The sequence below is a fragment of the Ranitomeya imitator genome, chromosome 5 (genome assembly GCF_032444005.1).
Source record: "Ranitomeya imitator isolate aRanImi1 chromosome 5, aRanImi1.pri, whole genome shotgun sequence".
Taxonomy (NCBI): Eukaryota; Metazoa; Chordata; class Amphibia; order Anura; family Dendrobatidae; genus Ranitomeya; species Ranitomeya imitator.
In genome coordinates this window covers 199,327,868-199,340,522 of record NC_091286.1, presented here as the reverse complement: position 1 = coordinate 199,340,522, position 12,655 = coordinate 199,327,868, and the positions used below count along the sequence as shown (strand labels likewise).

At 46.4% G+C, this 12,655-nt stretch overlaps 1 protein-coding gene across 1 annotated transcript in view; it reads left to right on the top strand.

The window, feature by feature from the left end:
- Positions 1-12,655, top strand: part of NUP133 (nucleoporin 133) — a 257,731-nt gene that overhangs the window by 176,403 nt on the left and 68,673 nt on the right. Inside the window, exons 19-21 of the mRNA XM_069769500.1 lie at positions 1,051-1,184; positions 4,137-4,295; positions 11,107-11,242. Of these exons, the coding sequence (XP_069625601.1) occupies positions 1,051-1,184; positions 4,137-4,295; positions 11,107-11,242 (429 nt within the window). The remainder of the gene's footprint in view (positions 1-1,050; positions 1,185-4,136; positions 4,296-11,106; positions 11,243-12,655) is intronic.

The following is a 12,655-nucleotide window of genomic DNA, read 5'->3' as shown; positions in this document are numbered from 1 at the left end:
AGATGGGAGGCGCCGCAGCGGACCGGAGACACCCATCCGACCTGACCAGCAGCGAGACCGCCCCTGGGTGAGTATAATATAACGTCTTGTTCTCCTTTCTGGTAACATCAGGGGCTTATCTACAGCATTACAGAATGCTGTAGATAAGCCCCTGATGCCGGTGGGCTTACCTCACCCGCGATTTTCGGGGTGACAGGTTCCCTTTAATAATATACTTGTATGCATAAGGTAGTAAGCAGTTACTGTTTGGAAGCTTCCTGAAGAATGGTCGCTTTAAAAGACAAAACAAAAACCTTTTCTGTTTTGGAAACCTGAAGTTGAAGCTCTAAAATGTTTCTGGAATCCATCCGTTCCTCAACCCTCAATTTATTAAAATGCTTGCGCATGCCCTCCTCATCTGCCACCTCAACTACTGCCACATCCTCCTATGTGACCTCCCTGCTAACACTCTGGCACCTCTCCAGTCCATCCTTAACTCTGCTGCCTGACTAGTTCATCTCTCTCCTTGCTACTCCTCCACTTCTCCCCTTTGCAAATCCCTTCCTTAGCTCCCAATTCCCAATCATATCCAGTTCAAACTACTAACACTGACCTACAAAGCCATCCATAACCTGTCTCCTTCGTAAATCTCTGAACTAATAAATATAGCTGATTGTGCCTGGCATAGGGATAACACATAAAAAATCTAAGATGCACAAAGACAGAAGTGGGCTTTAAATAAATTTAATGTTTTATCCCAATGCCAGACTGTCATCTATATTTGCATGCTCATGTGAACACTGGCCATGACCTTAGGCCCAGCAGGGAAGTACTACTACTAACAAACGAATGACCACTGACAAACGAGTGACCGACCACTAAGAAATGAGTGAAATGTTTTTGTTCTTTTCCGTAATACCAGCATTTGCCTGAAGCTTCTTCAACTACATAAGCTCAGCGGGCACGTCGGCGTCTAAAAATTGCCTAAAAGTCCCTTATACGTCCATCTAAATGTACTAATGCTGCCTGATACCAAATAACTTGCATTGTGTCTTTCCTTCTGTTCTGCAGTGACGCTGGGTCAGTTTCAGTGGGCATCGAGTCTTGCTGAGAAATTTTGTGACTTTGATATCTTGGTGCAAATATGTGAACTCACTGACAATCAGAACAGACTTCAGCGATACATGACTCAGTTTGCAGATCAGGTTTGTGTGTTATCATTGACCCCTTTCCTCCGCAGCAAATTTTTGTTTAATTTGCAATTTTCTCTCCCATTATTCAAAGAGAAAGAACTTAATTTTTCTGTCAAGGTAGCTGTATGTGAGCTTGTTTTTTGCAGAACGAGTTGTAGTTTTAATTTCATTCATTTTACCATACAGTGTAGTGGAAAACTATTCCAAGTGGGATGAAATGGTAAAGAAATAAAATTGTTCTGCTATGGTTATTGGTGTGGGGGAGGGGGTTGTTTTTACGGTATCCTTTTTATGGTAAAAATGTCATGGTGACATTGTTCTTCAGGTCAGTATGATTACAGCGATACAAAACTTGCATGGATTTTTTTTTTCATTTACCGTATATACTCGAGTAAAAGCCGAGACCCCTAATTTTGCCAACAAAAAAACTGGGAAAACTTAATGACTCGAGTATAAGCCTAGGGTGGAAAATGCAGCAGCTATCGGTAAATGTCAAAAATAAAAATAGGTGCCAATAAAAGTAAAATGAATTGAGACATCAGTAGGTTAAGTGTTTTTGAATATCCATATTGAATCAGGAGCCCAATATAATGCTCCATACAGTTCATGATGGGCCCCATAAGATGCTCCATATTAAAATATGCCCCATATAATGCTGCACAAATGCTGATTATGACCCCATAAGATGCTCCATACAAACATTTGCCCCATGTAATTCTGCACAAATGCGGATTATGTCTACATAAGATGCTCCATAGACAATTATGCCCCATATGCTGTTGCTGCGATTAAAAAAAAAAAAAAAAGACATACTCGCCTCTCGTCGCTCAGGCCTCCGGCACTTGCTATAGTCACCTTTCCCCGTTCCACTGCCGGGCGCCGCTGTGTCTTCCCCGTCCTCCGCACTGACGCTCAGGCAGAGGGCGCGCACGAACCACGTCATCGCGCCCTCTGACCTGAGCGTCACAGGCAGATTACCTGGAAGACGGCGCCCGGTGGTGGAACGAGGGCAGGTGAATATCTCTGTGCTCCCCCTCCCCATTATACTCACCTGCTCCTGGTGTGGTCCCTGGCAGCTTCTCTGATGGACTCTACAGTCTGAATTAATTTTTATTTTGAGTTCATTTTTATTTTTATAGACTTTATGGACGCAGCAATACAAATATTAATTTTTTTTTTTATTTCTGAACTTTTTTTATTATTGTTTTAGCCCTTTTAGGGCGCTTGAAACTGCAAATGACTGCTTAAGCTATATGCTGCAATACCACAGTATGGCTGAGCTTTACAGGTGGACCAAGATTGCAGTGACAAGGGCCTTTTGCAGGCCATGGTAACCCATCGGGGCTGATGGGAGCTGGTGTAGGCAAGCACTAGCAAACACTCCATTTAAACGTCTCAATATTAACAGCGTGATTTAAATGGTTAACAGCAGTTAAGCTCGGACGGTTGTTGTTAGACACAGATGAAGTCTATTTAATCCAGCCGTCATTTACCTTGTGTGTAGAGAGTTCAGCTCCTGAGCTCTGTCCATACCCCAGCAATGGCGTACCTATAATTAACTTTGCATATAGTGGTTGTCGGGGACTAGGTCAATAATCTGAGGAAAATGAGCAGCCACAGTTCTTCAGTTACTCTGTCAGTTCCACAAGCTGCTTGGAAGAGTTACTAAGGCTACTTTTACACTGGCTTTTTTGCCAGACGTCGCAATGCGTCGTTTATGGCAAAAAAACGCATCCTGCAAAGTTGTTTGCAGGATGCGTTTTTGCCCCATAGATTAACATTAGCGACGCATTGCGACACGTCGCAACCGTCGTGCGACGGTTGCGCCGTGTTGTGGCGGATCGCCGGGAGCAAAAAACGTTACATGTAACGTTTTTTGCTCCTGACGGACCGCTTTTTCCGACCGCGCATGCGCGGCCGGAACTCCGCCCCCACCTCCCCGCACCTTACAATGGGGCAGCGAATGCACCGGAAAAATGCATCCGCTGCCTCCGTTGTGCAGTGCGTCAAACGCTAGCGTCGGAATCTCTGCCCGACGCATTGCGACGAGGAGATTCCGACGCTAGTGTGAAAGTAGCCTAACACTGGAGCAACTTGGTGCAAGAATGTATTAAAACATTTCTTTAAAGGGAACCTGCCACCAGTTTTTCCCCAATATAATCTACAGGCACCACATTTTAGCCCCATGTTACAGCATTCTATAATGCTGTACATATGATTCCAATTCGCCCTGCAAGGCAAAAAAAAAAACATTTATTATACTTGCCTACCAGGCTGTCTTGTCCGATGGACATCACTGGTCTTGATCTGGTGCCTCCTCTCATTGCAATGCATCCTCCTTCTGTGCTTCATGCGGATGATTTGTTCTACATCATCCACACAGTGTTCTCCTTTGCGCTTCTGTTCAGATGCACTTCTCTCTCTGCCCTGCTGTATGCAGCAGCACTCTTTTGACCTTTCTCGGCACATGCGCATTGCAGTACTTTGCTGTGCCCTCGGCAGGGCAGAAAGAATTGCTCCTGTGCAGAAACGCCAAACCAAAAATGCGTCATCCGCATGAAGCACAGAAGAAGGATGGCATCGCAAAGAAAGTGGAGGCAGGGGACCAAGATCAACTATGTCCATCGGACTGAACTGCCCTGTAGGTGAGAATAATAAAAGGTCTTTTTTTTTTTTTTTTGCCTTCCAGGGCAAATTGGAGTCATATGTTCAGCATTATCGAATGCTGTAACTTGGGGCTGAAAGGTGGTGGCCGAAGGTTATATCTGAAAAAGCTGGTGACCCTGCTTGCAGTTCACCCCAGGCAGAGTCTGTGGAATGCCTAGGTTTATCCATCCTCTGATCTCAAAGCGATCAGCTTGATATTCTCATTATTTGGCATTTTGAGCTCCCAAAATTTTGGCTACATAAATAAAAGTTCTTGTTGCCATTATTTTTAACTTTGTTTTTTCTTGTAAAATTCAGAATTTTTCAGATTTCTTATTTCGCTGGTATTTGGAAAAGGGAAAACGAGGAAAGCTTTTATCACAACCAGTTTCTCAGCATGGACAGTTGGCTGATTTCTTACGAGCTCATGAGCACCTTAGCTGGTTACATGAAATCAATAGTCAAGATTTTGAAAAGGTGATCTTCATTTCGTGTTAGTACATTGTGTGAATTCTTGTTTTACTTACCGTATATAATAGATGCCGATTTTTAGGTACTGGATGGAAATCATCTGTAGTAAAGCAAGTCTCCTCCTCATCCATAGTAATGTTCTTGATTTTATAAAGCTTTTGCTTTATTGTTCATCTACAGAGCAATAACTAGTTCCAAATCCTTCACAGCTTTTATTCTTTAATATCATTTGTATATTTTAGTCAGACTGCAACATCTGACACTATTCCTATAGCTCAGTAATCTGTGTTGTTCCACTTTAAGGCTCATTCAGAAGTCCGTTTTTCTCACATAATAGTCTTGGATAGTTCACATGTCTGATTTGGTTTCTTTTCTCTGCATATCAAACTTGCCAATGCAAGTCTATTGGGCCATGAAAAAAATCGGACAGCATTCAGATGCCATCTATGTTCTGTCAGTGCGGACACTGATCTGTTTGAGTCTGCCTCCAGAGGTTATTTTAAATGAAAGGGGTTGTTACCAGTGTGCACCAATTAATGACTTGACACTTAGCTCTAATAATCTAACACAGCTCTGCAGTGAAATCGGTGATAACACAGTAAAGCAGAAGTGAAGTTTGTCTCATGGCAAAAAAACATTTGCAGCTGCAGTCCTCTCACAGTACCTCTGCTTCTATCTCACAGGCAGACCGTTTTGGGAAAGGGTACTACAGTAGAGCTGACGGTTCTGTGAGAAGACAGCTGCAAATATACTTGTCACATTAATAGCACAAGAAGGTTCACCTCTGCTGTACTTTGTTATAATTAGGCACAACTGTGCAGCAGTGCTGGCAGAGAGGACAAGTTCTGCTGCAAATATTTGCAATGGGACACCGTTCACTTCTGCTGTACTGTTAGTACTGATCTCACTGCAGAGCTTTGTGTGATTATGAGAGCAAAGTGTCATTCATTACACATCTCACACTAGTAACTCCCCTTTTTATAAGCTCTGGAGGCAGACTCTCATGCAGATGAGTGTCCAGCCCATAGTTCTTAACATATCATTTACATATAAGAAAGATGTGAATTTCTCTGGAATAAGACATCAATATAAGACATTTTCTCTATCGCCTCATTGGGGGACACAGGAACCATGGGGTGTATGCTGCTGCCACTAGGAGGCTGACACTATGCAAATAAAAAAGTTAGCTCCTCCTCTGCAGTGTACACCCCACCGACTGGAAGTAGGATATTCAGTTTAGCTTAGTGTCAGTAGGAGGTGGACACGGGTCTTTCATTAGACCCTTATCTACCTCAATGTGCGTCGTTTCTTTTCAGGTACCACGGAGGGAAACAGGGTGGTCAGTCACACCTGTAGTCCCACAAAGAGACTATGAGTACGGCGTGTACTGCCACCCCGTATCCTCATAAGTCTGGTTGGCAGGACCCTAGCCCCTAACACTGAAGCGTGTTGAGGTGATTCAGACCCGGGCCTGCCTCCGTCTCCCACCCACTCGCCCACCAGAGCCTGTCGGTTCGAGGAGACACGGACGTCCCACTATGCTGGATTATCGGACGTCCGATCTTGGATGGGGAGGTACTCTCTCTCTCTCTCTCTCTCTCTCCCCCCAGGTACAGAGATAAGAAGATCACAGAAGAAAGAAGATCGGGAAAGAACCAGGAGTTCCTACCCCGGGTGAGACAGAGGCCCCTATCCCTGGGTGGGCTTTCCTTCTGTCTCGGTCTGTGGCGGACCTCACCAGGATGTCACGTCCCTGGTGTCCGTGCTTGACAGATTGTCCCTCCCAGCCCCCCGCAGTTGCCAGTGGGTCACAGGATTCTCCATCCGGCCTTTTCAACACAGGTCACAAGAGATCCAGACAGGAGCGAAATTCTGTCCTTTTCCCGATCCATCTCGCCCTCCGGTCTGGCACGGTGAGATCCCTCTTCCAGATCCTCCTCTCCCGAGTCAGACGGGCGTCCTCGGTCATGTTTTCAGAGGAAGATTCAGACTTTGTTTCACTACAGGCCTCTAGCATGAGTGATAGGGTGCAAAGCCTTATTATTGCAGTCAACCAGACCTTAGGCATCATGGATACATCTACGGAACCCGCAGAAAAGGCGGTTTCGTTTAGACGGTCAAAACCAACTTCCAAGGTCTTTGCTCTACACACTGAATTTGTTGTGGTACTTGCCAGGGGAAAGGTGAACCATACCAGATGCTTTCAGACAGGGAAGCGTCTCAGCATCCTATATCCCTTCTCCCCTGAGCTCATCGCTAACTGGACTGATTTCTCGGCAGCGGACTCGTCGGTCCCCAGACTGTCCGCCAACATGGTCCTTCGACTTTTCTAATGCAGCATCCCTCATGGATTCCAAGGATACAAGTATAGAATCGCTGGAAAATCAGCCTTTTGAAGTGGCTGCTTCTGCTTTGTGCCTCGGCCATTGCCTCTACCTGGGTCTCAAGGACCACAGCTAGATGGGCCAAACAGCCTTGTAAGGGTACCACGGCTGGACCTCTTCCGGGGGAGCTGGCCGACCTGACGTACCAGATTTCCTATGCAGGGAAATATTTGGTAGCTGTCTCCCTAGATGCGTGTCTTGTGCAGCTCAGGTATCCAGCAATATGGTGACCATCTGGCGGAATATTTGGCTCAAGACATGGCAGGTGGACTTGTTTTCAAAGAAGTCCCTTACCAGCCTCCCTTTCCAGGGGGCCCGTCTTTGACTACATGCTGGAACAAATTATTAAGGACGCAACGGGAGGCACGAGCGTCGCTGGCCTCCCCTGATATGGCAGTTCAGCTCCCTTTTTGTCCTTTCGCTGGTTCGTGGCGTCAGAATATTCCTCTGGCTAGCACAGACCGCGGTCTCGCCTGGCTAGAGAAAAGGCTTCCTTCAAGCCTACCCCTTCCTGGCGTTCCCTCAATTCCCATGGTAGGTCCACCAGGCCCAGACCTGGCAGATCTTCCTTGGCATAACTCGTGCTAAGGGCCCAGTGTTCCTCCCAGTTTGGGGGGGCGTCTGTTTTGTTTTTTTCTTTTTTGCAGGGATGTTTGGCTTGCCTCAGTCGAGGTCAGGGAGGTGGTATCCTCTGGATACAAGATGGGGTTCGCTTCGCGGCCCCGGAATCGCTTCTTCGAATCCCACCCTCTACAAGATCCTAATCTGATCCCAGGTTTCTTTGTGTCCATTGCCTTTCTTCTTTGTTCGGAGGTTATCGTTTCCATCTCAGTAGGAACGCTTCACAGGTTTCTATTCAAACCTGCTTGTAGTGCCGAAGAACAACGGCGCAGTTCGACCCATCTGGTTCCTAAGTTAGTGAACAAAAGGTTCTGCCTGCGGCATTTCAGGATGGAGTCCCTCTGTTCAGTATTGGCTTGCATGGAACCACAGGAATTCCTGTTCTCCATAGATATCCAAGAAGCCTATCTCGATGTTCTGATTTTCCCAGCACACCTGTGTCTCCTGCGTTTCGTGGTGCAGAAGAGTCATTTCCAGTTCATCGCCCTGCCACTCGGTCTTGCGACCGCACCCAGTGTCTTCATAAAGATCATGGCTACATTTATGGACATTTTGAGGATCACGGGCCTAGTGCTCATTCCGTACCTCGAAGACATCAAGGCTCCGCCCCCCTCTCAGGCCCAGGAGAGTGACAATCATCCGACTCCCTGTCCCGTTTCTGGTGGCTGGTCAGCAGAACAAAGTCTTGTCTTGTTCCGAGTCAGTGCCTCGTCTTCTAAGGCATGCTGTTCGACACCTGTCAGTCGAGGGTTTTTTTATTTTTTTCTTCTCAAGGAGAAACGGGCAATTCTCCAGGACGGAGTTTTCTGCAAGGCCCTCGGCTGCCTTCCTTCCGTTCAGCAATGAAGGTCCTGGGACGAATGGTGGCAGCATCGGAAGCGTTCCCTTTTGCGCTGTTCCACTTCAGTAGGCCATCCTTTCTCAGTGGGACAGGTCGGTGCTGTCTCTGGATCGTCCGATTCGGCCTTCCGTCCGATTCTAATGGTCTCTCAGCTGGTGGCTGTCATCCCCTCTCATTCCCCAGGTCCGGTCCTTCCTTCTCGCCCATGGCAGGTGGTGACGACGGTCGCCAGCCTTCCCGGCTGGGGCACGGTTTCCCACAATCCGTCAGTTAAAGGGGCGTTGGTCGGAGCAAGATTCCCCTCTGCCGATCGACATCCTTGAGATAGTGGCCATTCTTCTGTCCCTGAGTCACTGGGAAAAGGTTCTCAGAGGTCTGCCAGTCAGAATCCAGACGTCCAATGCCACGGCTGTGGCATATGTCAAACACCATGGAGGGAATCAGTCTCTTGGAAATGGCGGAGGTATCCAAGATCCTCTTCTGGGCAGAGGCGACGGTTCCGGCACTATCCGCAGTGCATATTCCCGGTGTTGGCAACTAGGCCGCGGTGTTTTTCTCTGCCACGAGGGCCTTTCGGCAGGAGAGTGGTCCCTGCATCGGGAGGTCTTCCTTCAAATTTGCCTTTGATGGGGATCTCCGGACGCGGATCTCTTGGTGTCGCGACTGCTTAGGAAGGTTCCACCGTTTATTTCCAGGTCCGCGACCCTCTTGTAGTGGAGACCGATGCTTTGGCCATTCCTGGGTCGCATTTTGTATTTCCCTATCTGTTTCCTCCCCTTCCCTTCTTCCCAGGCTGTTGAAGATCATTGCGGAGGGGGTGCCGGTCTTTCTGATCGCACCAGATTGGCCCAGAAGGTTCTGGTTCGCTGAGATCGCCAATCTCCTCGCGGACTTCCTCTGGAGGCCCCAGACAGGCCAGATCTTCTGTCCCAAGGACCGATCTGCCACCAGAGTTCTTGGTTGCTCAATTTAACATCTTGGCTGTTGAATCCTTCCATTTGGCCTTTTCTCAAGGCGGGACTTGATGCTGGCCTTGACCTTAGTCCTCTAAAGGGTCAGGTAGCAACGCTTTCCATTCTCTTTCTGAAGTCCCATTTCAGAAGTCCTTGACTTCCTGTTCTCAGGTCAGATATTTAGATCTGAGAGACCTCGGTGGTTGATACCTCTCAATGGCTAACTGAATAGATGGTAGCAAATTGCAAACCTTCGAGACTTCTCAGGCCTCTTCATCAGGCATAGACTAATTAAATTCCAAATATTTTATCTACTGGCTATCACGGTACAAGGATATATATCCGTCCCGTTCTCAGGTCAGAACTTTTCTTCAAGGAGTGGTGCATGCAGCTCTCTTGTACCGGACTCTCGTGGATCCCAAGGAGCTTAATCTTGTTCTGGAGGCTGTGGGTTCCCCCCCTTGAACCTCCCCATGAGGCCTCACTGTCTGTTCTGTCCTGCAAGGTGTCGTTTCTGGTGGCCATCACCTCCATTAGGCGCGTCTCGGAGTTGGTGGCTCTCTCCTGTCGCCCCATTTCTTGGTTCTTCACCAAGATAAGGTAGTTTACGGCCATCGTCGCCTTTTCTTCCCAGGGTGGTGTCCTCCTTGTTACTTCAATAAGATCGTCCTTCCCACCTTTTTGTTCTGCTCCGACCTATTCTCTGGAGCGTTCGCTGAACAGGCCAGACCTGGTCAGGGCGGTGAGGATCTATTTGTCTAGGACCACCTTCTTTAGGAAGACGGACCGTCTATTTGTCATTCCAGACGGTGCGCCAAGAGGCCTGCCAGCCTCCAAGGTTATGATTGTTCTCTGGATCAGACCTGCTATTCTGGAGGCTTACCAGGTCAGGAACAGAGTGACTCCTCCTGGGATTAAGACTCACTCTGCCCCGGGCAGTGGGCGCCTCCTGGGCGGTACACCATGGGGCATCTGCCCTACAACCTTGCAAGGCAACCTGGTGTTCCATTCACTCATTTGCCAAATGTTATAAGCTCCATACCTACGCTTTGGCAGTTGCCAGCCTAGGCGGAAGGATCTTGCAGGCGGCAGTGGTAAGTTCTCCGACCTGAATGGAGTTTTTTTCTGCTGTTCCCACCCCAGGGACTGCTTTGGGACGTCCCATGGTTCCTGTGTCCCCCAATGAGGCGATAGAGAAAACAGGATTTTTGGTTGCTTACCGTAAAATCTGTTTCTCGGAGCCTTCATTGGGGGACACAGCACCCTCCCAAGTTGAACAGCTCTGTTTTATTGTGTTATATTGTCACAGTTTGACTTTCTATCTTTAACATGTTGCTTCTCCTACTGCTTTTTTCACTAACTGAATATCCTACTTCCAGTCGGTGGGGTGTACACTGCAGAGGAGGAGCTAACTTTTTTATTTGCATAGTGTCAGCCTCCTAGTGGCAGCAGCATACACCCCATGGTTCCTGTGTCCCCCAATGAAGGCTCCGAGAAACAGATTTTACGGTAAGCAACCAAAAATCCTGTTTTATCCAGCTTGGTATGACCTACAAGCCCATATAGACTGTTTAGGACAGGCTCCCCTCAGGCTGTGTGCACACAGTGCAGATTTTTTTTTCTGTACAGATTTGCGGCAAATCCTGATGCCAGCAAAGTGAATGAGAAAGCTGAAGTATCGTGCACATGTTGACTATTTTTGACTTGCAGATTTGGTGCAGAAAATCTGCAGCATGTCAATTCTCTGCATTTTTGCCCTGCGTTTTTCACCAGAAGATGCACAAATGGTGCAGAAATTTTAGTCAATGTGTGCACATACTCTTAATGTAAAATCCTTGAATACTTAGTACCCATAACATGTGCTTAGCTAATCACACACTTTGGCTGTAGTTCTAATATATCAATAGCCTAATAATTAATTCTCTTTATTTTTGTCATGTGATGCAATCTTTTTTTTTTTTTTTTTTTCCTGCTGCTAAATGCCATTCCTTTGTCTTGACTCTGTCTCCTTATTACAGGCTCATAGAACGCTGAAAACTCTGGCAAATGTGGAATCTCGATATTTCTGCAAAAAGAAAACACTGTTGGGCTTGAGTAAATTGGCTGCATTGGCGTCTGATTTTCATGAAGATGTACTGAAGGATAAAATTGAAGGTATAATATATATGTATTCTTTTAAATGTTCCATTTTGTAAATGCAAACCTGTCCATATGGATGCATAATTGAAATGGCTGTGTGAAAACAAACCATATTTTGTATGGAATAAGTCTGCTTCCTCAACATGGTCCTCCGAAGAAAAAAAAAGGAAATGTCCGTGCAGTCAAGACCATTGAAGACTCTGGTTACACAAAGAAGCACAACATTGTACATTTACAGTGGGTCTGTCGCCAGATTTCACAATGGAAGCATACATTATTTACCACCTTACCACTTAATGTCAGCTGCCGTACACATGTAGTCAGCCGTGCACTGTATATGTATGGAGTGTGCTCAAGCCCTGAATCCTTTTCCATTCCGTGGCTGGCACTCAACAGTAACTGATGCAATCAAAGCTAACTCCAATTACATCAGTTTAACACCATAAATGACGATTTCTAGTATGATGGTGGCATTTATGAGGTTTCAACATAGCAGCCATTATACTGCACGGCAAGCTCTTAGGCCCCTTTCACACATCAGTTTTTTGCCATCAGTCACAATCCGTTGGATCGAAGGATCCGTCGCAGATTGTCAAAAACTGATGCGATGGATACGTTTTTTTTCTACGGATCCGACTTACTGATCTGGCTAATTGGATTAGAGCAGCATGCACAGTTAAAAAAAAAAATAAAATAAAAAAATAATTTGACGGATCCGGCGCCCATAGGCTTCAATTTGAGCACACGACGGATGGCGACTGATCCGAAAAAACGTTACTTTTTCCGTTGTCTCCGGCCGCCAGACAATTTTCGACGGAACCAGCGAACGACGGATGAAACGTGAGACCATCCGTCGCTAATACAAGTCTATGAGAAAAAAACTGATCCGGCGGCATCAAAATTTGACGGATTGTTACTGAAGGGAAAAACTGTTGTGTGAAAGGGGCCTTAAAGGGAATCTGTCAGCAGGTTTTTGCTACCTCTTCTGAGAGCAGCACGATGTAGACAGAGACCCTGAATCCAACAATGTGTCACTTAGTTTACTGAGTGCAGCCTCTTTTAGAGCCTGGATGCTGGATGGAGAGTGATGCCCACCTTGTCTCTACAGAATTTCCCTTAAGAGCTTGGTTGGGATCAGATCAGGAGACCTACTTGGTCACTGAATCACTTACACTCTGTTCTTCGGAAATGCAGCAGTGGCCTTACAGTTTTGGATCACTGTCATGTTTGAAAAGTGCTTGTCTATCAAGGGCACGGAGTGATGGTAGCATCTTCTCTTTCCATATAGAGCAATACATCTGTGAATTCATAATACCATCAGTGAATGAGCTTAATGAACTGAAAAATAAAACATTACATATCTAAAACAAAAAAACAATTGTCTTGAGTTATTTTGGGGGGTTTTAGCCTCTAAAATAGAAAATACAA